At 42.3% G+C, this 25062-nt stretch overlaps 1 protein-coding gene across 2 annotated transcripts; it reads right to left on the reverse strand.

The window, feature by feature from the left end:
* Positions 1 to 1294: 1294 nt before the first annotated feature.
* vwf (von Willebrand factor) lies at positions 1295 to 22553 on the reverse strand. 2 transcript variants are annotated; one of them, XM_015964565.3, is made up of 53 exons: positions 22428 to 22553; positions 22256 to 22307; positions 22037 to 22180; positions 21840 to 21942; positions 21566 to 21774; positions 21194 to 21315; positions 19763 to 19982; positions 19564 to 19686; positions 19348 to 19459; positions 19223 to 19269; positions 19001 to 19137; positions 18750 to 18888; positions 18570 to 18670; positions 18302 to 18497; positions 18012 to 18227; positions 16860 to 17106; positions 16681 to 16775; positions 16441 to 16592; positions 16260 to 16363; positions 16053 to 16191; positions 15846 to 15977; positions 15021 to 15167; positions 14792 to 14932; positions 14522 to 14620; positions 14289 to 14445; positions 13968 to 14135; positions 13732 to 13867; positions 13340 to 13649; positions 11524 to 12619; positions 11342 to 11446; positions 9849 to 9992; positions 9633 to 9776; positions 9399 to 9563; positions 9261 to 9307; positions 9010 to 9187; positions 8639 to 8880; positions 8306 to 8495; positions 7835 to 8176; positions 7521 to 7759; positions 6784 to 6886; positions 6338 to 6409; positions 5853 to 5957; positions 5453 to 5658; positions 5229 to 5378; positions 5034 to 5150; positions 4362 to 4542; positions 4096 to 4136; positions 3885 to 4001; positions 3557 to 3655; positions 2151 to 2279; positions 2010 to 2049; positions 1839 to 1936; positions 1295 to 1707 (listed from the first exon to the last, which is right to left on the reverse strand). In XM_015964565.3, exons 2-53 carry the CDS (start codon positions 22305 to 22307, stop codon positions 1522 to 1524), a joined length of 8484 nt encoding a protein of 2827 aa, XP_015820051.1. In that variant the 5' UTR covers positions 22428 to 22553; the 3' UTR covers positions 1295 to 1521. The 2 variants fall into 2 exon arrangements, with proteins under 2 accessions (XP_015820051.1, XP_070406783.1); XM_070550682.1 differs by having other exon boundaries at positions 16435 to 16592.
* Positions 22554 to 25062: the final 2509 nt, after the last annotated feature.

The following is a 25062-nucleotide window of genomic DNA, read 5'->3' on the forward strand; positions in this document are numbered from 1 at the left end:
AGTACAAAAAATAACTTCTGGGCTGCTCTTATTACTGACTAACACATAGTCCACAACTCTGGAGTGGTCTGGTGGATGGTGTCAAATTACAAATGTGCGGGTTGACAAGTAATTCAAATTGTGCCCACAACACATTTCTTTTAACATTGGTAAAGTTTGCATCTTTACTGTTCTCCTGCTTCCGCCCCCTCCCCCTGCGCAGCGGCCGCAAACTCCCTGGTGCGCTTGCAGCCTCTCAGAGTTCATGCTGCTCTAAACATTGAATGAATAAATTCATTTTCTGTTCCTCACTTCTGATTACCTTCAGTGGTGTCTGTTTGTTGCAACAACCAGGTACAAAAACTAACTTGTTTTTGTTTGACTATTTTTGTTCTGTCTCCATCTATTATCTTCCTGCATCTCCTCAATCCAAAAGAAAAACTGCTATCTGGCTTCATATGTATTTACCTTATGAGATACCTTTGAACTGCAGCTCAAAAATATCTACCGAACGCAAATAGAGCGGAGTGCGCGCCACGCGCAGACCCCACCGGTGCGGTGAAGTCACCGGAGAACAAAACAGGTGATGCGCTCCGCTCCGCTCCGCAGCAGCGAAACGCATCAGGCACAAATAAAAGACAGAAACCATAAAAGGAAATGAGCCGACATAAACGATCGCACGTTAAATTTGATTTTGAGGTGGCGACACTTTGATAATGTTACTGTGGCCGTTCTCAGGATGCATCTGTCTGGAGCGCATCAACGATCAGAGCTCTGCGTCTCTCAGCTCAAAATCATCGGAGAGTCCACATAAATAATGTAATATAAGTAGAACCAGGATCGTTTTGGGGCTCCCCCTGGGTGTGTTGAGGGCTTCCAGCATCTCCCTTTAGCTCACCTGTAATTCGAATCCTGCATATGGCACAAGTTTGTCGCGTGACTTGCCGGATCCTAGCAGACAATTGCCGGCATGGTCCTTTCAAAATAAAATAGTTCCCGGATCTTGTTCCGGCAAGATCCGGCTCAAATTAAGCACTGAGTATAACTTTCCTTCCAACATGATTGAGACAGAGTGTTTAATGATTACCTCACTGTAGATTTCGTACATATTGCTCCTTTAATGATGAATAGAAGTTAAATGTAACAAAGTATGCCTTGCTGCACTGAGCTGTGGCAATGGAAACACATATGATCCCTGTTAACATGTGGTTCAACCAGAAACTTACCTTATCCAGTCTCATACAGGTCTACTGCCCTCTGGTGGAAGTTCTAAAAGTGGCAAGGGCCAATTTTATTTCTCTATTATTTTCCCGCCTTCTGACTGTAATATTTATAAATACTTAAAATATTATACAGTTGTTGTATTAGACTTGATTCAGCTTAAAAACTAAATTTGTAATGATTTTATTTCATATAGGAATACATCTTTTAGAAAAAGTGTCATGTGTTTTATTGCTGTTTGTTGTTGGATTATTCTATAAGGGTACATTTTCATGACATGAATACACACATAATATCAACATTGATAAACTCAGTTTCTGTTCAGGTGCAGTGTTTGGACATACAATCACAGGAAGTTACAGACAGGACAGTGTGGTGGCTCCGAGTGCCGTTGGCACACAGAACGGGCACACTGAGAGGCTCTGTTTCCACGGCAGCACAACACACACACTCCTGTTCCACGGCGGCACTCTGCAGCGAGTACATCGATTTACTGCGACATTTGCCCTGAAAGACAAAGCAGGCAGAGGCAGAAGGATCACAGGGGCTGACAGAAAGGGTGGCACGGGAAGTTAATGTGGCTTTGCAGATGTTTAGAGGCTAAAACTGTTTTATTCTCAAATGTGTGCGTTTGTTACCTCACAATAGTGCAGCTCAACCTGTTGCTCTGAATGGCAGTCATCTACGCTGACATAGTTGAGTGTTCCTGCTGTCCTCCGACACTCTGGTTCAGAACCTTCACAAACCCAACTATTTATTAAAATCAAAGCATTTGTATTTTCTCATACTCTCACACAGAGGCCACTTACACATTTCACAGCACGTGTTTCCAATCTTACTGACTTTCCCCTGAAGACAATAACCACAAAAGAAAGGATCAGTGTGAAAAGCTTTGGGTTGAGAAGAAAATTATGTGTGTGAGAACATGCTTAAAGGTCTGGAGACTGTACCCCCTGATCCAGACAGACTTGGCGGTTCAAAGGAGGACAGGTGGTCACTCTTGTCTCCAGGACAAGATCTCCTCTGCTGTTTACACCACAGGTATGCAAGTTGCAGCCATCCTCACTAGTTGTGTTGACCTGATGGTGGACATACACAGGTACATGAGAAGGATTTTAATTTTAATTTTAATGTTTGGTGTCTACGCCTGTTTTAAGCCAACATCTTGGTGAAAATGTTACTAAAGACCAAGTTTACTCGTTTTTATTTTATTTTATTTTTTCAGTATATTTGCAGTGGTCTAGTACAAATTAATGCCTTGTGAGTCGATTTCTGTGGGGAAAACCCCTCTAGCGCTCCTGTTTCAGGAAGTAGAGTTAGCCAGAGGAGTACATTGCAGAATCTAAAGTCTTATTTGCTGATATTCAGACATCTCGCCTCTGATTGGTAAACATCAACATGACTCTTCCGCTGACTCTGTTTGCTTTGCAATGTTGATGTTTTATCTCCACAAATAGCACAAGCCTGAAGGAGTTCTGCTATGTAGTGGAGTTGCTAATGCTAATGTTAGCTTCCAAATTAAAAATGGATTTTCAGTAACCTTGCTCCTTAATAAATGTGCATCAGGAGCACATATGTAGATGAAAAACGTTTTAACAGTCTTGTTGATGACTTACTATGCAGAATGTCTTACTGAAAACGGATGTAAAAGCCTTTGGTTGAGTCATCATATTGGTTTTTATGCTAAATTAACAGAAAATGTATTGAAACGCAACAAGTATAGACTCCCCTTCAACGTGATCTCTTCTCTCATCTCTTGCATTTCAGATAGGAATTATAAAGACATGTGGAAAAAATATTAAAAATATCTAAATTAAAAATGTACCACAAAGACAATCCTTATCAAACTGCCTCTTATCTCTTATCCATCCATTCTCAGCCGCTTATCCAAAGTCGGGTTGCGGGGGCAGCAGCAGCCTAAGCCGAGATACCCAGACTTCCCTCTCCCCAGGTCCCCAGGAAATCCCAAGGAGTTCTCTGGCCAGGCAAGAGACATAGTCACTCCAGCGTGTTCTGCATCTTCCATTGGATCTCCTCCCAGTTGGACGTGCCTGGAAAACTTCACCAGGGAGGCATCCAGGAGGCATGCCGACCAGATGCTCGAGGCACCTCAACTAGCTCCTCTCAACGGGGTGGAGCAGCGGGTCTACTCCGAGCCCCTCCCGGATGACTGAGCTTCTCACCCTATCTCCAAGGGAGAGCCCAGCGACCCTGCGGAGAAAACTAATTTCTGCTTCTATCCGAGATCTCGTTCTAAGCTCTTACTGAAGCACAAACATTGTTGCCATAGCAGCTGTAATAGCATCATGCATAACCTCATTACAGGTTTCTCGAACAAGGCATCATCTGCACCTACTTGTACACTGATGAGCTTTCCATCTGGTTTTTGTACAAAGCAGGCAGTGGCAGCACAACGTCCACAGCAACTCCCTTCCTCCTTCTGCATTGTGTATCCCTGAAAAATATGTGTTTGAATGTTAACTCACACATGGAAACACATCAAAGGAATGCTGCTGTAAATGAAAAAGACAGATGACCATAAAGCATCATGTGCCACAGGACAGGAGAAAGTAGCCTCCAAGAGTGTGTGTTGTTAGAACATCATGGCAAGTTGGATACAAAAGCATTGAATGTATTAATAAGTTAGAGAGAAGATGGGAAGTTGTAATGACATCATCACCAACCCTGGGGCAAGCTGGGCAGCTGGTTTGTCTGCAGGATAGTTTATATTTTGTGACTGGGCCAATATTCACTGTACACTCACACTGTGTACACGCATCAACCATCAATCTCTCCCCTGCCTGCACAAACACACACAAGATAATAAGACTGAATTTATTTCCCATCTATATTTCATCCCTGCAGAACGGATTTCCGTGTCTCTGAGTGACTTACTCCGATCACAGTGTGATTGAGGATGCAGCCATTCATAGGAACTGCACAGAGAAGAGCAGAATCATTCATTAAAGTCAAGCTCTTAAAAAAGGTCACACATGGACAACACGCTGTAAATGGAGAACAGTCTGACAGAGCCATCCGTTGGTGACAAACGGCATCTCTGATGCTAAGGAAGAGGAAAATGCATTTCAGGTGAATTTCCATCATTGGTGGCGGGTTTCCTAATAAGGTCTTGATCATGTTTCCCTGTTTGAGTGGTTTACCACAGCGGCAGCGGGGGCAGCAGTCCTGGGTGTCGCAACGGAGCTCGTTCCCCAGTGGACAGCTTGGAGTGTCCATGATGGCACAGCTGATGTTTGTTTGAGAGATGAATACCTCATTGTTCACTTTCACACACTGATACAGGACACACTTATCATGTGGAGACGGCCACACCTCACCCACCTAAACACAAACACGTGGGAATGAAATCAAATGTTGCACTTATTCATAACTCTTCCTGAAATGTTACTGTTGATTTTTGCAAAACGCATTTTTTTGGTATCGATGCATAAAAACACAAGGAACGACAATAAAATGCATTTTAAGGCATTGCAACCTTCCATTTCACATTTTCAAACTAAGACTTACATTGAACAATCACATTTTAGCAGTTTTGGTCAAATTTTGAGAATAATCCAACTCAAATATAACATTCGTATCTCCTTTAGCACCCATAGTAGATGCTGTGAATTTCTTTCTGCTACAATGACACCAAAAATGTGCTTGTTATCTGTGAAATTGACAAATCTGTATCTATTCTTGTGTTTAATAAAGCTGATTAGCTGTGGACGGTTTTAGACGGACATCCAATCGCTCCTTTTTGATGTTTCATTAAAATCCATCCAGAGATTTATGAGAGTGTTTGCTAGCGCTACAGACAAATGCACACGTACGTGTCTGAGTTTCCCCTCAGTAAGAGGCTTTCCTTTCACCTCTCCCTCTGTCTCCACACAACTGATTGGTGTGCACTTCCCACAGCACTCTTCGTTAGTCTGAATATATGTTGAACCCTGAAATCCACATCAAACAAATGTTAGAATGACTTCTTATGAAAATGCGCTAAACGTACACGCTTGCTGGCGTCTCACCAGGGGACAATTCTGATCACAAATAGGTGGTTTACACTGAGCAACATGAAGAGATGTGTCTTTGTCCTGGAGTTCTGTGCATGTGCATTTCTTGCACCCTTGATCCCATTCACTTCCCACAGGGTGAACGGTGCCACTGACAACACACACCTGGAAGCATGCGTGGGATGTGAATCCAGCGACATATGTGCAGTAAGTAGGATGTTTGGGGTTTAAACACCCACCTTTTCAGGCTTGCACAGGATCTCTGTGCAGTCACAGTCGTTTGTAAAGGAGGACGTGACGAACCCGATAGGGCATGTGTGGGTGGAGTTCTGGCAGTTGCACGTGCACTCAAACTCATCACAGCATGCTGTCTTTTTGACTGACAGCTGGCGATGAGCCGAGCATTCAGGGGGAGCTTGAAGAGAACACTCCTCCTTTTTACACACTGAGAGGAAAAAAATTAGAGGAGTCGTGTCACAGAGATCAATCGAGGTGCGAGAGGAGTCGTGTCACAGAGATCACTCGAGGTGCGAGAGGAGTTGTGTCACAGAGATCACTCGAGGTGCATGTTTTCATTTGTTCGACAGAGAGAGCAAAGCAGAGCTCAAACATCAGAGAGAATTAGCTATGAAAGCGTACCGCACTGATAGGCGGGCTGACACTCGCCGGGATTTTTCAGCACCGCGGTTTGACCGTTCAGACAGAGGGGCACCTCAGGCAGGTCGCACTTCCCAAGATCACACACTGAAATCATAATGAGAGTTAGATCAGCAACGAGTACACAGAGAGTGAGAGAGATCATCAATTTTAGTTTTTAATTGCTGCTGTAATGGATAATGATGAATCCCTGGAGCAAACAATTAATTTAATATAGGTGTGTGTGTGTGTGTGTGTGTGTGTGTGTGTGTGTGTGTGTGTGTGTGTGTGTGTGTGTGTGTGTGTGTGTGTGTGTGTGTGTAAATTACTTTAAATGATTATAAAACCTTTATCAACGTGTTACTGTTATCTTAATCCAATTGTAACTGTAAATGACACATGACCGTTACACCATCTATGCTTTTGCACTGTCTCAAAACAGGAATTAAAACATTAATAATATTTATTTAATAATTTTGTTTACATACCACACTCATACTCAGGGCAGCACTTGGATCCCTTCTTTTCTTTTAGAGTCTCACAGGGTCCACAAGCTGGAGCTAAACACACGAACACATAATAATCATACAGCTGGTACCACTTTGGAATGAAGCTTCTTTAAAAATGGCTAAAAATGTGTATAAATGTTTTATTAATTAATCTGTTAAATTTTATAAATAATTAATATGGGTCTATTATGCATTAATTAAGGGCAAATTAGAGAGAACAGATTAGTGACACAATTTACAAGAAATGGTCAACTTTCGCTCATTCTTACCCTTTATTCATGCATAATAAACAGTTATTAATGATTTATTAAATTGCTAATGATAATTTATTGCATAACAATTAATGAGGAGAGCCTTATTGTATTGTGATACCAAAACATCAATGCAACAAGTAAAGCAACACATAAGAATAAAAAACCTCCAACCTTTGAAGTCATTGCAGGGCCTGGCAGTGCAGTTGATGTGTTGTTGGTCCAAACACATGCAGATCAAACATGGGTTGTCTTCTGGTATCCAACCCTCTAGATGCTGTACAAAAACAGGGCAAATTAAATGTCTTGTATTCCTTGGAGGAAGCCATTTTCCTCCTGATTTCTGATTTTACTCTCACATAATTTGCAGGAGCGTATGCAGTCTGTTAACATTATGTGTTAGGGATGCCTCTCAGCATCAGCCACGTCATGTGGCTGATGCTGAGAGGCAGTTTTACAGATATTCATTTACAATTACACGTGGCCCATATGTAATTATAAATGAATATCTGTGAAACTGCCTGAGGTAAAGTATTTTTTGTGTTTCTAAGGTTACTTGGTTACCAGGTCAGATGGGGCTTAGACAAACAAATATTTGTTTGCATGATAGATATATTGTGATTACTTTCTGAAAGTTTCATGTCATCCAGTGACTTATGAGATATTTTGCTAATAGATAGACAAACGTGTGCACACAGACACAGGCGGACATTTTTATTTGCTTCTTGCATTGGGTGTTTTATAAATGGGCCTCATTAAATGTTTTATTCTCCATCTGCTGTTTGAAAAGAAAAACTACAAACACCAGAGGGCAGTCAAATCTAAATTTACTTCAGAACAGTAAGTGTTAAACACGTCTGATGTTTGTTTTTAATCACAACTCAGACACAAGTCAGTATTTCTTCTCTCACCTTATGAGTGTGTCCTTGCTGGTCGACACACTGCCCGCATGCTTCAGGTGAGACACACTGTCCACGATGCAAAACCTTCCCTCCAGTGCAGAAACAGCCTTCTGTAGGCGTGTCTATACAGGATGACTCGTTACCCCTAGCAACTGACAAGGCACCTTGCAGTGTGTGTATGCTGCCACAGTCCTCCACACATCCTGTTCTACATGCTTCATATTCCATGGAGCTGGGGCACTTAAAGGCTGGGCCGCAGAGAAAAGTAAAGTCAGAACCGAGATTGTGAAATGTTTCAACTGAATTTAAAAATAGAGACTCACGACAGAGATGGGGGCTCCGCCAGTCCACACACACACCCCTTTGTCTACAGAGGCGTGCGTAGGTAGAAATGATCTCACACACATCTGACTCCTCACATGCCTTCTCTTCACAATTGGTGATGAAGTGCTGGACAAAAATGTGGGCATGGCAGTGTTCAAACACCTCAGAACGTAGGGCCTGACAGCCCATCGCCACTGCAGGCAAACACACCGCCTCCGCTTTGGGCAAGCAAGCACCACCACCTGCAGCCGTGGTCCAGTCTGAGATGAAGGCCGGCTGGTTGGTGGTTGTGCTACCGTTACGTAATGACATGACATTAACTTTCTCCTCTCCACATGCACCTGTGAGAAAGGTATAAAGATTACAACTCAAAAGGAAAAAAGCCAAAACAAAGAGGGACAGGAAGAGACACTTGTCACTCGCGAGGTCTTTTTCATAGCTCTGAGCAAACCGAGCCGTGTTTCCGTTACCGCAGAGTCCGAAGGTGTGACCGCTGGCAGCTGAGCTGAGTAACGTGATGGTAAACTCATTGCTTTGAGGCGTAAAAGTCAAAACGTAGCCGAGATCTGATTTCAGCTGTAGCATCACTCCTCCATAGCGCACTAGCTCCATGCCGGCAAACTGTAGCGGCAGTGCAAGCACTTCCCGATCAATCATGGCCTGCTCAGACAGACACACACAAAAATAAAGCAAATAAAAACAGTGTCACTCTCTGAATATCAGATTAAACACACACACACACACACACACACACACACACACACACACACACACACACACACACGCGCACACACGTAGTTTACCGTCATGTCATCCTTCAGCATCAGCTTATATTCTCCATGGGTCACCTCCATGGCCTTCATGCAGATCTGGTTGTACTTCTCTGAGTCTTGACAAGGTCCAGTGTGAAGCTTGACCTCTGAGCTTTGAGTGATGCTTTTGCTGATGGTGAAAAGTGTGTAGGAGCACGATCCCTCTCCGTCCAGCCGGAGAGGCAAGCCGTCAAACCTCACCACGTGGTTGGTTGAGCTACCCATACACATGCCTGCCAATGAAAACAAAAGCAGGGACAAGAGTGGTGTCAGAAATGCGATCTATTAATAGAGCGGAATGCTAGCTCCAAATATCTATTAACAGCCAAGCTAGGACTCTAGCGGCTGTTTGGTGTACACACATGGACATTCCCAGTGGCAGCTGCAGGCCTCCTGGACCCTGACAGGTTGCATGTTGTTTCTGCATGCCGGCGGCTCCAGTTTGTCACAGCTAACTTTGTGATTTTGTACCGTCATTTCTCCACTGGAGTGGCACAAGACCGAGTGACAGCCGTCTTCCAGCAGCCACGATTCACCAGACTTAAAAAAAATCAAGAGAAAACAGTCACGGGTGAGTGTGTGAAAACTGTGAAAGACTGCAGCCATTACCCACCTTTTTCTCATTCCCCAAATCATCAACACAGACTCTTGTAGGACCAGCTAGAATGCAAAGCACATCATATTTTTAAAGACTAATTATAATATTCAGAAGTTTTAACTGAACATGAAAAAAGAAAAAGTCTGTAAGCACCTCTGCATATTTTCTCAAAGTAGCTCTTGTCCAAAGTCAGCAACATTCGCAGCTGATCCATGTTGCTAAGGCTCAGAGTGTTGTCTTGGTTACCATGGCGACCCAGTATACTGAGCTCAGTCTTATCATAGCTTGATCCAATCCCTATTGGAAACACTGACACACCTGAAGGAAGAGATCCTTAAAGGTAAAATCTGAAAGATGATGTTAGCGTTTTAATGACGACTCAGTTACCTGCTGCCACCGCCTCCGTAGCCGCTTTGTTGACATCATCACTTGATTTGTCGGTCACCAGCATGACCACAGCCTTCGGTACGCCAGTTCTCCCACCACTGGCAAATGACAGGGATGTTTGCAAAGCAAATCTCAGAGCAGATCCTGCAGACAGAAACCACAATTAGTGTGTGTTTAACTTTAATGGCGTGTGCACATTAGTTTGCCGTTTCCTACCGAGTGCTGGAGCTGCAGAGGCTCTGCTTGGGATGCTCTCCACCAGCTTCAGGAGGTTTGATTTGCTCTGCTGATTCTTCCACATGAACTCCGCCGTGTTGGTCTCTCCATACTGAACCACGCTCACCAGAGTGCCATTCAATCCTGGGAATGAAAGCAGATTCAAACATTTGGACACGCTTTGTTGCTTTGACGCTACTGAAATAAGCTAAAACTCTAATTTAAGAAAAGCAAATCTATTGTAGGGAGACTGGACTCCGTTTAACCAGTCAGAAGTGAGCTACGTTGATGTCATCAATACAGTTTATGCCCACTTGCAAATTGACCACACTGGCAAAGCCACGTGTCTCCAAGTTGTAAACAGTCTGTTCTGGAACAATAAAACACATTTTATGGTAAGAAAATAAAAATTTTCTTCACAAATAATTTTGCCTAGTGTCTACTGTGTTACAAATACAATTGTTTGACTTACATAAGCTCAAGCAATTATTTCTTTTCTTTGATTTGATATCTAGCACAAGTGCTAGCTTTGAAGCAAAATGCTAAAAATGCTTAGCTTTTTAATAGGAACCTGGCATGGGGTGGGTTGTGACAGATCTGAACAGGTATCACAACCTTCCCCCTACCATGTTGTCATTTTACACTGGTCTCAGTTTTACATCATGCCTAGGCAGTGGGTGCATAAAACAGCCAGCGGTGCAGAGACCTGAAAATGTCTGCATTGCGTACTTGGAGCACTTTGATAACTGACGACCAAGGGAAGAGTGGATCAGATGTCAGCATTGTACATTTTGGGCTCCTGAAGCCCATGAATAAAAGTGTTTCTGTGCATTTATTAGTGTGGATCGTTTACATAATAATTTAACTGTGACCTCCATCTCCTAACAGTGTAACAACTCACCCCGGTACTGGGGTGGGTTGTAACAACATACCTATTTGTATTTAACAGTCATTTAACTAATCTGTGATAATGAGGTAGAAGTCCAAATGTATGCAATCTGTAGCAGAACAAATATGGGAACCACATGTTAAAGGGTGAGCTCTCTACCACAAAGAACCGCTGAGTTACATTTGCTCAAACAAAAAGTGTTACAGTCTCTTCCTATTTATTTAATTTCAAAAAGTCTTATGTAGTCTCTGAACTCCACCAACTTTCTGTGTTGCAATGAGGTTTCTTCTTTTGTACTTTTCAGTTGATTTACAAAAAACTTCAAAGCATGATGCAAACGGTCATTTATTTCAGTAATTCAACTTAAAAAGGTGAAACTCATAGATGAGATGGACTCATTACATGCTAAGCCAGATGTTTCAAGCCCATATTTGTTATAATTGTGATGATTATGGCTTACAGCATTTGAAAACCCCTAATTCAGAATTTCATGCAATTAGAATAATTAGAATATTGTGGAACAGTTCCATATTCTAGAATCAAAGTGTCACATTTTAATCAGCTAATGAATCCTAACACTAATACGAATATTAGACACACCCACCTATATCTGACTGAGTGATGAAAGCTTTTACGAACGCCTTCATGTCCTTGAGCTGCTGTCCAGCCTTCAACAGGAACATCACGTCCACAGGCTTCTTACACGGCTCTGATAACAGGTTCACATATTAGCAGGAGTTTTAGACCTTACTGGGTTAAAGGATGTAAATAGGATGGTGTAGGTACCTGCTGGTGGGGGGACGGAGTGTGTGTTGGGGACTAGGGGAGGAAGTTCGGGTGACTGGGGCCTGACTGTGGTACGTGTGATGTTAACAACACGGTGGACCAGGGTTGTTAGATGGTTGTAGTCTGTCACCATCATTGGCTGGTTAGGGTAGCTGAGATGTTGCAAGTCTATTTCCTGTATATTTGGTCCAACACCAATAGGGAACACGTGTGTTTGGGTGCTTGTAGTGGGTGGGCGTGTGACTGTATCAGTAGGAGGATTTCCTGTCACCAGAAAGACGAGCTGAGGAGGGGCGGGGCTTTGTGATGGTTTGACTGTGGCCGTTTCCTGGAGAGTCATATTGACAGCTGCTCCAGTGTTTGTCTGACTTCCACCTCTCCAATGAATCTCACGCAGGCGTTTGAGCAAAAGAGACTTCTCTTTCCTTAGTTCCCAGCGACTGATCTCCACAGTGACCGTAACAGAGTATTGGATCACAGTGATCCGTATGACCTCATTTTCTTCAGTTAGCTGGGAGATAACTTCCTCCAGAAAGAGAAGTGACTTGCTAAAGTTGGTCTGGCCAACAGAATCAGAGCCTTCCAGGATGAATGTGACATCTGAGGGTGTGGTGGGAGCAGTAGTGATGCTTAGATGTGGGTTTGTCTGAAGATGTGGAACTGTCGAAGTGCTAGTTGTGGGTCTGGTAGGTGCTGGTGTTGGAGGTTTCTGCTCCTCAGGCTCCATCCCCAAGGTGCAGAGGTAATCTGTTATCTCCAAGAGACGATCTGGGAGTTCTCCTGTGCTGCTAAGCACATAGGCCCTGTTGTCTGGGTTGGCTTTGGTGATATCGTTAATTTGTCCCATATCTACCTCTGGACCTAGGGCCACTGTCAGAGTGGTGATGGATTTCTTTCGGATCATTTTGACGATGGAACGTATGGGTCGAGGATTAACGCTGGCCGTCAAAATGATGGCGACACGACCAGCATGCTCACGCTTGTTTTTGTCATAGATGTTGATGGCTAGATACTTGACAGCCTCGTCCAAGAAGGCTGCATCTCCACCTGTGTAATGAAGCTCACGCACGGTCTTCTTGAAAAGCCATTTTTGGACCTGCAGCCATTAGGAAGACAATATAGAATAAGGAAGATCAGGTGTGTGTGTGTGGTTTACTGCTGCTTTCAACTCTTAAAGACCAAGTTCCCTCATCTTTTCATCACATTTGCAGTGGTCTCTAGTATAAATAAATGCCTTGTGAGTTGATTTCCGTGGGATAAAAAGCTATTGTGCTCCAGTTTCAGGAACTAGAAATGAGCCGCAACAAAGTTGAGCTGAAGTTGGCAGGTTCTGGCGCCTTATTTTCTGATATTCGGACATCTCAAGTCTGATTGCTAACAGCAATGTGACTCTACCACTGACTCTGTTTGCTTTGATATGTTGATGTTTTATCTCCACAAAGAACACACGCCTGAAGAAGTTGTGGAGTTGCTAATGCTTCTGCTAGCAGAGAGGTGCTCTACTCTCTCCTGGGTGCTAAATCAAAATAGCCTTCCCCGTTGCAAGCCAAGATGGGTGAGTCCATGAATGCTATTTTGACAACATGATGTGCAATTGTCAGGCACTTCTAATCTAAGAGTTTCTCTGTCTATTTTTTTTACCAGCAGCTAATGCAGGAAATCAGAGTTGAAGACATATTTTTCACATGAAACCAGCATGTTAAACTCAGTGATCAATCATATTTAAAACACAACATTTAAAAAACTGTTTCTCAGTGAACTTGGGCTTTAAGTCAAAGTTGGCTTAATTTGGATTTTAATGATGATGTTTTAATACCTGCAGCTCGTATGTTTTAACCCCGGAGTGGTAAAGCAACACGGTGGCTCGAGTGTGAGCCGAGCCCATTCTGAATCGTTCCACCACTCCCAGTATGAACATTTTAGTTGCTTGAAATTCATTTTCACTCAGAGTTTGAGAACCATCCAGGAGGAAAGCCAGATCCATCGCACGATCACACGTGCCCTCGGGCATCAACGTGGTGAAGGCCAGGGTTGTGAATGCTCCGTACGTAGGTGTTGGTGTGGGAGGAGAGAACATGCTGAAGGAGGTGCAATCTTCACAGCTCAGGTAGTTATTCTCACAGTGGCTTTGGTAAAGAAAAAAGTGCTTAAAATCAATCAAAAAAGCTCTGATGTATAATTTAAATGATCAAAATATCTGATTCTTACCATATCTTGCAGTGGTTGGGATCGTTATGGTTAAAGATGACCTTGTTGCCATGGGAGATTCTCTGACCCTCATGGATACACACCTGACACTGAGATGGATCTACACATCTCGTTGACACCTCATCCAAAATTTGACCTAAACATTAGGAAGAATTTTTTAATATATATTTCAGTCAACCTTTGAGTAAAATTTTTTTAATTTGTTTCTGTTTTGGACAAATGTGTGTTTGGGTCACCTGAGGGACAGATAGAATGGCAGCCTTCCACACATGTGAGTGGACACACAAGAGGATCAGGATGCTGGCAGCTGATTGGACAGGCAGGACCACATGAATTATACCTCCACTGGCATAACTCCTCCCCCACATCTGGGCTCTTAGGGTTCAGATCCTCACAGCTCATGGCTAAAATAAAACAAGTTAATGTCATTGGTGCATATAAATGGATTCCACACAAATGAAAGTATGGCAGCTTAAATGGTGCAGTTTACTGGTTAGACTGGATCAAGCAGCCATGCCACACTTAATCACAATAATAAGGGAATTCCTCAAACTTACGACAAAGGTCACTGGATCTCCAAGTGAAGGACAGACCCCTTTCAGAGCAAGCTTGAGCGTATGCTGCGATGACGTCACAGAAGCACGCACAGTCGCCTACGGAGGAGCATGAGCACGCTGCTTTCACACACATGTCCACATATGGCTCTGGATCCACCTGGAGATAGAGAAGGTTGGTTAATAGGAAAAAGAGTAAGCAAGACAATTTATGTGGAGTGTGAGAAATGACGAACCTGGATGTTGCATTCTTTAAAGAGAGGACCGGTGATCACACGACACGACTGCTCCACTGTAACCAGTTTCACAATGTTGTCACTGCAAGGAACTGGTACCTATAGATGCAAAAAGACATATTTTTGCAGGATAAATGATGTTAGCAATAATATCTGGATGGGTATCAATAAACGTTTGTAACTCTACCAGTTATCAATGCTGATACAGGTTTGATGTGTTTATTTTCAAAATGAAGAAAGAAAAATTCTTCTTTCTACTTCTTGACATACCTGTGTCACATCAGCACAGCTGGGAACGACCTTCCAGGAATTCCCAAAGTGTAAAGCATCCACTTCCAGCTGGTTGTTACTGCTCATCACATCATTGTTGACATTCCCGTCAAAGTTGCCGCACAGACCACACACCTGGCCCTTTACATGATGAAAAGCTCATTTTTGTTAGGATTAAAAAAATGTTTGAATATGGCAAATAAAAACTGTCCCCAGAATGCATCAGTACCATGTAGGAAGATGAGATATGAACTGAGAGGCGAGTTCCTTTGTCCCAGCTGATGGAGATGTCTTTTCCCAGCAGAAGGGTGTAAAACTGACCAGATCGGATGATCTCCACTTGGGAATTCTGTGGTACTGGTCTCTTCATCTTCACCTATGGTTGCATAGGGGACACTCGGAGATCAAGCCTACTTTTATTTTTTTGTTAGAAATTTCTCAAATAGTGAAATTGAAGCAGAAAATATTTCATAAATGTGTCAGAAATAAACCAAATTTAAAATTATTTCACTGGGACGTGTATGTAGGCGGATGCTGCAGTTGGTGTTTTTGCTTATAAACCACATTTTAATAAGTGATAGCAAACTGCACAAGCAATTTAGGAACCTAATGATTTCAGAAATGAAATAAAGTGCAAGAATTTAGTCATATAAAGCTCGCATGTTGTGCATAACACGATGCACATGAGTAATAATAATGGATTGGATTTATTCAACACTTTTAAAGGCACCCAAAGCACTTTCCATTATTCATACACTCTCACATTCACACACTGCCAGCGATGGTAAGCTACCATGTAGCCACAGCCGCCCTGGGGCGGTCTGACAGAGGCGAAGCAGTCATTTTGTGCCATCAGCCCCTTTGACCACCACCAACACAGGCAAGTCGGGGAAGTGTCTTGCCCAAGGACACAACAGTAGAATACCCCTGGTGGGTGCTGGAATCAAGCCCATGACCCCTTTAATCATGAGGTTACCTTCTGAGCCACTGCTGCCCCAATTATCTCAACTATCTCTGTGTGTAAACGAAATGGTTCAGGATTGTGATATATCACCTCTCCATGCTGCATCACAATCAGCCCGCCCTTGTAGAAGATTGAGATAGCTTTAGCACAGCGATGACCCACAATTCCACAGGCTTCATTCTCCACCAACACCCTGAAGGTGGTCTCTCCGTGACACGAATCCTTTTCATGGATAAATTAGAAAAACAAGTATGAATACGACCTTTCCCATTGGACAATGTGTTCTTTTTTAAATACCTGAACCAGAACATATTGGCAAAGACCGGGAAAGGAGTATGTGAGCCCATCGAATGTGATGTAATGGCCCTCCCCTACAGTGCGGCACACGCCATCACATAGCTTCTTTGTACAACTCCACTTCCTGTTCTCACACACGCTGTAAAACAAGAAAACATGTAAGGAAACACATTTTTAAACAAATTAGTTCATAAACCATAATTTTACCAAGTGTTGCAGTCTACTGAGATGGTCTGTCCTGCTGCGTATGGCCTGTTGTTATGGTAACAGGGGCATTGCTGGGGTGTAATGCATTCTCTGCGATGACGCACCTGAAATCAATCCACTAATCAATGACATGACTTGTGTTAAAGCTGTTTAACAAATACAGAGCAACACACACTCTTACTGTGCCTGGTGGGCAGAGGCAGCCGGGGAAGCAGGTGAGACTGACACATGGCAGATCCAGATTCTGGCAGGTTCTAGCACACTCCAGACCCGTCTCACCTGCATTGCACCCCGCACGGACAAGGGGAGGGGGACACTCAGCTGATCTTCGCTCTGCAAACATAAACACACAAATATGTGATTTAGATATAAAACAGAACCAATGGCTGGATAATTAGGAAAGAAAGCAATGAATTGATACCCCTGGATGGCACCATTTCATCATCATAGAAAAGGTCCGACAGATAAGATGTTGCTTCAGTGGAGCTACAGTGCATGGAGCCATTCGCACAGTAGCTATAAACACAAAAACAAAGACCAATGAAATCACTCAAACCATGAAATAAGATTTAAAGACAGTTTTAAGACATGGTCACATACCAGATGCTGCTGTGATCAGCGTAGACGTCGTTAGGCTGGTAGAGCTGTCCATCATGCAGGCAGGAGCACAGATCAGCTGTCACACATTCTCCAGAGGGGTTCAGGTACTTCCCAGGAGGACAGAAACAACCTTCTTCACACACCCTCTCCCCCTCACAGCCAGGCTCAGATCCAGACAGAGCATGGCACGTCCGGTCACACGCACTCCCACAGGCCTCGTAGATCTGACCTCCTGTGCACTCGATCTCTGATAACACCATAATATCAGAGCCAAAGCAGTCAGAGAATCTCAATGGGAATGTTTGAGTGTTTCATAAGTGTTTGAAAGGTTGCTGGCCAAGATATTTTTGTCTTTAAATAACTTATCTTACCCTAGAAATTAAAAAAAGAAAGATTTTTGTGCATGGGTTTTAGAAAACTGCAAGAGAACCACTTACTTAAGATATTATTTATCTGTAATATATAATATTAAATATAGTTAGAGTCATACTATGTTAGAACGTTGTTAAGAGGCATGAAAAAAATGTTTTAAACTCATTTGTTTTCCAAATTTGGCATTGCAGCTTCAAGAAAAAAAATCCATACAGAATAAATTAAGGTTGGGATTGTTTTAAACTTCTTAATAAACTATTTATGAAAAAAGAGAGAATATGCATCCGCTGAAACTACAAACTACATAAAACTGGAAAATATTCTCTTGTGGCATCTATAGCGACAGGAAGCACAGCAGAGAAGGGAAGTCTGTTAACCCAAACTAGGGAAGTTGACCGTATCTGATGATTAGTGGTGACTTTAAATCTTGATTTGCAGCCCAATCCTGAATTTTAAACTCTGCAAAAACATAGTTTAAAAAAATAACAAGGGTGAACAATCTCACTCAAAGGAGGTGGAGCACAACAGTGGAGGGATTAAACTTCACATGTATAATTATTTCACTGATTGTAGTAAAGAAACTTACCTAATAAAGAGGTTTAGCAAATTAATAAATATAATAAATGAATCAGCATAAACAGAAAATTCCCCAAACCAATCTCACAATCTGTTATGTGTTCCAGATTTAGGCAGAAATGATTCACTATTTAGCTTTGATCCTAAATCTTTTTTGCTGTCTGCTCTTTCCTGGTCTGGTGTGTACGTGACTAGCGGAGTTACCACAGAGTGATGGGGACCTCCAGTTGAGCAGCACTCCTCTTGCAGAGCAAGCAGCAGCGTAAGCAGCCAGAGCAGAGCAGAGGCACTCCTCTCCATCCCCACAGGCGCACACATCATAACGACAAAACCTCTGAAACGGCCCCGGGTTGACCAGAAAGTGGCACGGACTGAACACGTCCGACATCATCACTGCACACGCCTCCTCTGCAAAACGCACTGTGATCCCAGAGGGTTAAAGGTCAATACTTTGTTGTTTTACATTCTTTGTTTGACTTTTTGGATAAACAAACCTCTTTTGGGGTTGGTGGAGCAGGGATCAATTTCATGCTTGTGAGTGGATTCACAGTCTCCATTGATCCTCCAGGCCTGACCAAACACCTGAGGGCTTGCTTCAACCAGCCCAGAGCCAGACAGGAAGTCATCACCATGGTTACCATTGTAATTCCCACAGAGACCACACGTTTGTCCAGCCCACCGTGGGCCCAGCTAGAGACGTTTACACAAATTAGTCCTATTTACATCAGAATCATCAGCAAAATCCTTCTAAATCTATTCCACCTTAAGAAGCACACGACCTCGGCCGTCCCAGTCCAGACGGAGGTCAACACCAAACTTCACACTGACAGAGGACTGAGCAGATCTTACGATGTGGAGGTGACCTGTAATGGTGCATTCACAAGCATGCTTTTAAAAATAATGAACATTTATGCAAACAGATAGTAACTACATGTTGCCTACCGTGGTGCATTGGGGTCTGGATGTCCATGCTGTTGACAGAAACAACTCCACCATGCTTCAGTTTCACCATCATGCTCTCCAGAGTGCGCAGACTAAGCATCACAGAGCGCGTGCAGATGGCATCTTGATCATCTGCACACTGAGACACAAAACCCCAAAAGAAAACAATGCTTTAAATCAAAGGATGTGATTGGAGTGTGGGAAATAGAGATAACTGAATAAGATGTGTTCACTGTTATTAATATAATCACCTGTATGTTTTCAATAATGACAGAAAATTCGCCCTGAGTGCAGTCCTTTGCCAGCAGATACTGACAGTGGCCAGTGAAGGTGAAAAATTTGTTGTCGAAGGTCTTGAAGTGAGACTGACCAACAACTAAGCACTCGCCTGGTCAGACAATCAACAAAGGGGTCATTTGTAATGTAAGAGGTCAATAACATGAAAAATGTGCACGTATGTGTCTCTGTCTCACCAGGGCAGTCTTCATTGGTGCATTCCCAGGATCCATGGCGACACACACTTCAGAAAAGAGGTGTTTGAGAGCTGTAAGACATTTTACTAAGCAAGTGTTTATGCATATTCGTAAATGTTTGATACCATGTGTTGCAGTCCTGGGAGATGGTTGATCCTGGAGGGAAATGCCGTCCCATGTGTGTGCAGGAACACTGAGTTACCTCCACACAGCGATTTCCGTCTAAAACCTTCCCGGCTGAAACACACACACACACACACACACACACACACACACACGCACGCGTCACAAATCTATAACGCTACAATGAAGAGGAGTCTCTTTAGAGAAAAATGGCTTACTGGGGCATGTGCAGCCATCCACACAGTCCTCCTTGCAGACCTCCTGTATGTTGAGACTGTGGCAGGTTGTAGAGCAGGACTTGGTGCATTCACTGTACTGCATGCCAATTGGACATTTGGGGACTACAGATGAAAGCATAGTTCCTGAAGACTGCATTTGAAAACTCTTTTACCACCCTTTAACATTTGATAAACTCACAGCACTGGCTCTCCTCCATCCAGCCGTGCAGGAGGATCCCGTGAGAATGGCACGTGCGAGCGTACTCCAACAGGAGAGGACAGTAACAGTCTTCTGCATCCTTCTGCTCACAGTAGCAGGCCTCGGCCTGACACAGCAACAGGAACGCTTCGGGAGAAACCAGATGGGCACAGCGGAGGAACACGCTTGAGGTTTGCAACACGCTGCAGCTGGACAAGATCTACAAAACACAAAAGGAATTTTTTCCTCCTTCATGTGTGAAAGTTTAAAGAGACAATTAGCTAAAAAAATACTTAAATCTTGTTAGCTCTTTTTTTAAAAACTTCTACAAAAATGTTATTTAAAAAACTGTGGCTTCACCTGGTCTACTAAGACATAAAATGTGACAAAATTCAGGAAAATATGAGTCCGTCAGTTTCATGATTGCTTATTTGATAATTCACTTTTAATTTTTCATCAACAAAATTAAACTACATTTTATTGATGTAAAAAGAACAAGGACAAAAGTGTTTCATGAAGCAACACATGATGGTAATAGAGTGTAGTGGTTCCCAATCTTGGGCCATGAAATACCAAATCCTGACATTATCTCCAGATTTCAGAGTAAATTTAAGGAAATTTGCCAAAAGTTTACACTGTAAAACTGTGATTGAGGTTAATTAGTAACTAATAGAAAAGTAATAGTAACCGTATGTACTGTATTAGTTGTTTTAAATCAGCTAAATTCAACATTCCTGAGGTGTTAATTTATTTAAATTTACACAATTTCTTTTGGAGTAAAATAAGCCATGGAATACTAAGCAGATTTAAATAAAACATAAAAGTGCCACACAAAAAAAGGTCAGAAATCTAGTAACTTTTACTGAGGAAAGTGGCTGTTATATTTAAGTCATTTTTCCACAACTTTCTCTTGATTTTTGATCAATTTCAATTTTCACAGATATTTATTTAACCAAGATTCACTTTTGTGAAATTGTGTTCCTAAATCCAAAACACTTTTACTGTTATATTTTATTATGTGTTTTGTTTAGATTTAGTTAACATTTTCTCTTTTAAATGTACCCAATTATATAAAGTGCCCCTCTGTGGTCATAATTTTGTAAAATAACATACATTCACAGTTTTTACAGTGTAACTTATTTTTAGCCTTAAAAGGTGAAACAATAGATTATGAATTAAATTATTACAATGGTCACCAGGACTCTTTGTTATTAAATGCTTGTCTAAATTTTTTATAAGAGATGTTTGTGTGATTTTATTGGTTGGTGCCACGAGCCTCTGGAAGTTTAGGAATTACTGCTCAGTCAACCAAAGTTGAGTGAGGCTTTTGCCCCTTACTGATTTCTCTTTGCATCATGGGTAAAAAATGTCAGCACATATAAAACTCATCCCAATAAGGTTTTTATCAGGATGTGTTAAAATGTCTGTTACCGCTGCAGTGCCTTTTGTGCTGTTGCAGGAATGGCTGGGACTTGAAACACGTCGACATGACTGATCAGCCCCTTTTACTGCCCATGAATTTGCAAAATCGTAACTGTCCTCTGTCAGGAATCCTGAAAACACACACACACACGAAGGCAAACGGGTTGACAGATTTCTCTCTTAATCTCATCCTAACACAGACGTCTCTTGCTTTCTTTTGCTTTGTTATCTTTTCCTGTACCCAGCAGCTACTCTTCCTGTTGCTGAATGCTTGTGGCTTTAATCATTTCCTAGATCCCAGCACTTTTTAACCGCCTCTCTTTTGTTCAAAGCTCTAACTCTCCCATGTTTAATGTTTAACACGTCTCTTGAAGCACATACCTTCCTGGGCGGTGTACTCATCAGCTGAGATGGCGTTGAAGTTGCCACAGAGGCCGCAGGTGCGATTGGTGTGGCGTTTGGCGAGAGTCAAGGCAATGTTGGCTGCATTATCGATGGTAACGGTGAAGCCAAACTCTTCACTCCACAGTTTATAAGAACCGAGCTCTGAGCCTACAAACACAGCGTGAGAGGCATACGGCAGAGACAATCTGCAAAGAAAAACGGATGCTGCAGTTGTTACGAGAAAAAAATTACGCTTTAAAGTTTTGTTTACATTTTTTCTCCTTGCGAAAGCCGTCCATCGTTAGACAGGTGCAACTCGAAGGCATCGCCTAGAAACAATGTGACTCCTGATCTTTTGCCATCTTGAAAGTCACCTACAGATCAAAAAGACACTTTCGTACAACACACTCAGTCACAGAGCTTAAATCTTCCTCTGTTGAGTTTTTAACAGATTGAAGTTTGACTCACCCAGCAGCGTGAAGGAGCGATGGTTGCAGTCTCCAGCCAGAAGGTAGCTACAGTCTCCTGGAAACTCGTACAAAACTCCATCAAAGGTGTGAATGTGATGCCGCCCGAACAGACTGCATCTCCCTGTTAATCCTGCCACGTAAGCTGGACACACACCAATATCACTGTGAGTGTAAGTGTGAGAGTAGACAGAGTCTTACAGTGATCCTAAAAGAATACCTGTCAGATGCAGGAAGAGATAAAGTCTTTGCAAAAACGCCTTTGAACACATCTGAAAAACATAAAAATGTTAACGTGTCTCAGGAATCTAAAATGTTTTGTTGCAAAAAAATAGTTATCGGCATTTCTTTGCTTGTTTGAAAAAAAATGCCATTTTTAGTTCAAGTCTTACCTCCAAAAAAATCTGAAAATCTCAATCTGGAGATTATAAAATGGTGCGATGGTCTAAAACTCTCTAAAGCTTCATGTCCACATGAAGATCTTCAACCACACTAAAATCTCTATTTTATATCCCAGCTCTATCAACCCCCCCACCCCCACCCCCCACCCCCGGCTCCCTGCCTAGCCATAAGGAGGTCACGCCCCTCAACAGGTTGTGTTCTGGAGGAGTATCATTCTGTCCGCAGCTTGGAGCCTGCAGACTGACAGCATCAAACACACTCAGCGGGACAATGCCAGGATGTGCCCGCTGATCACCGGGCTGAGTGATTAGTCCACCAAAATGTGTCTGCTTCAGCGCCAACCCAAACAATTTTCCTGGGAAACGCTTAATGCCAGAGATGTCTCACGCAATTACACGAGGTCTGTGGTGCACAAAAACACAACCTCTTACATCAACACACACACACACACACACACACACACACACACACACACACACACACACGCATGCACGCACGCGTGCACACGCACACACACACACACACACCAGTTAGTGCCAATTAACACTCTGAGGTAAAACATTATGGGATCATCAGAAAGGACGACAAGGAGACATGAAAGTTTTCACACTACTGCTATTTCCAGAATTGAAAAGCTTTTTTTTATCCAAAAAAGGTGAAACAATAATGTAACATGTCTCTCATGTGAGTTTTTAATATGTCACCAAAAATATATCTGTTTAATTAAACAAAATACATATTTATCTAAGTTTTTTAGACAAAGTAAAGTAATATTTGTGTAACTAGTTGTTTTTTTACACCACAGGTTTGAGAACTAGGATGGTCTTCTTTTATCGACACTTAATGTTGGCAACAAGATGCTGCATGAGTGTTGCTACAGGTTGCTAAAGAGGATCCTTCCATAATTATCTGCTACAATGACTCTTTCAATAATATTTAATTACTTCAACATTTACTTTTCCTCTGGTATTAATGAAGTATTTAGGAATAGGAAATGGCAGTACTTTTTAAACAAGTGAAAGTAAAAATATAATAATAATAATAATAATAATAATAATACATTTGATTTATAAAGCACTTTACATTTAAAACAAATCTCAAAGTGCTACAAAGTTAATTTAACCCGAAAGCTCTGGTAAAAAAATAAGTTTTAAGACCAGATTTAAAAGCACCTGTGGTGTCCTCAGATGCCCTGGGAGGGAATTCCAAAGTCTGGGTGCAGCTGAGCAAAAAGCATGATCTCCCATGGTGCGAAGTTTAGTCTTTGGAGTTTTCAAAAGATGTACTGATGCAGATCGGAGGTTGCGTGTGGACGTCTGTGAAAACAGAAGTTCTTTAAGGTGGGGGGTGAGGGGGGGGGCATAAATACACTGGTGGGTGAGAAGGGCAACCTTGTAATCAATTCTAGATGAAACAGGGAGCCAGTGAAGAGATTTAAGAATGGGCATATTATGGTCATTTTTGCATCCTCTCATCAGGATCCTAGCAGCACAGTTCTGAATATACTGCAGTTTTTGAAGGATTTTTCCAGTAGTCCCAATGAGAAGTGCATTGCAGAAATCCAGCCTGGAGGAGACAAACGTATGGACCAACTTATCCGCATCAGCAAACGTTAGTGCTGGACGCAGTTTTGCTATATTCCTGAGGTGGAAAATAGACATTTTACACAGATGCCTGACATGGGCCTCATACGTCAAACTCGAGTCCCAAAACACTAGCAAAGGGTTTCTGGGCCTTTAGATGGTTTCTCAGTCTAAGCTGAATTAATGAAATAAAATAATTTTTGCTCCATATTCTAATTTTTCCTGTTTCATCTGTAAGTCCACCAGTGGTTGATGAGATATTTAACTCATTTTGAAATGTTCAAAGCAAAGACAATTGATGCCAACTGAGGGTGGCAGTCTGGCACTGCATTCATTTTTATTTTATTAACTTTAATGTTGATTAGCAGTGAACATCTTTACTCCAGATATCTCCAAATGTGAATTAGTTGCAGACGTTCAAATGGATTGATTGGCTGTGACACACACACACACACACACACACACACACAGAGAGAGAGAGAGAGAGAGAGAGAGAGAGAAAGAGAGAGAGAGCGAGAGAGAGAGAGAGAGAGAGAGAGAGAGAGAGAGAGAGAGAGAGAGAGAGAGAGAGAGAGAGAGGTTTGTAATTTGTTTCCTGTGAGTCGTGGCTTGCAGTGGCCTGCGTGTGCACCGTGTTCATTCAAGTACAAAATAATAATTCATGAGCGCGCTCTCCTTATTCTGGGAGAATTGCGTCATCGCCAGGGTACTGTCGGATGTTGCAAACAAAAAAAGCAACAGCGGTGTCATGCAGTCCTCAGTTATTGTATTTTTAAAACTGAAATACAATAAATTGACGTGAACATGCATTTCAAATATTGTAACCCACTGTTATGGGACTTTTATTTTGAAGGTGCTGCTGACAGGATGTGATGTTTAAAAAAAAGTTTGAAGAACAACAGAAGTTGGAGCGGAGTTGTTAAATAAAGCGACCCTGAGAGTTCACGGTTATCAACCGGTTCTCAATCTTCTCCCGTCTCTTTCTTGAAGGCTCGGTTACAATGTCTATACTCAGTAGTATTATTATTAAATTTAAATAAAA

Source organism: Nothobranchius furzeri, chromosome 4 (genome assembly GCF_043380555.1).
Source record: "Nothobranchius furzeri strain GRZ-AD chromosome 4, NfurGRZ-RIMD1, whole genome shotgun sequence".
In the NCBI taxonomy this organism is placed as follows: Eukaryota; Metazoa; Chordata; class Actinopteri; order Cyprinodontiformes; family Nothobranchiidae; genus Nothobranchius; species Nothobranchius furzeri.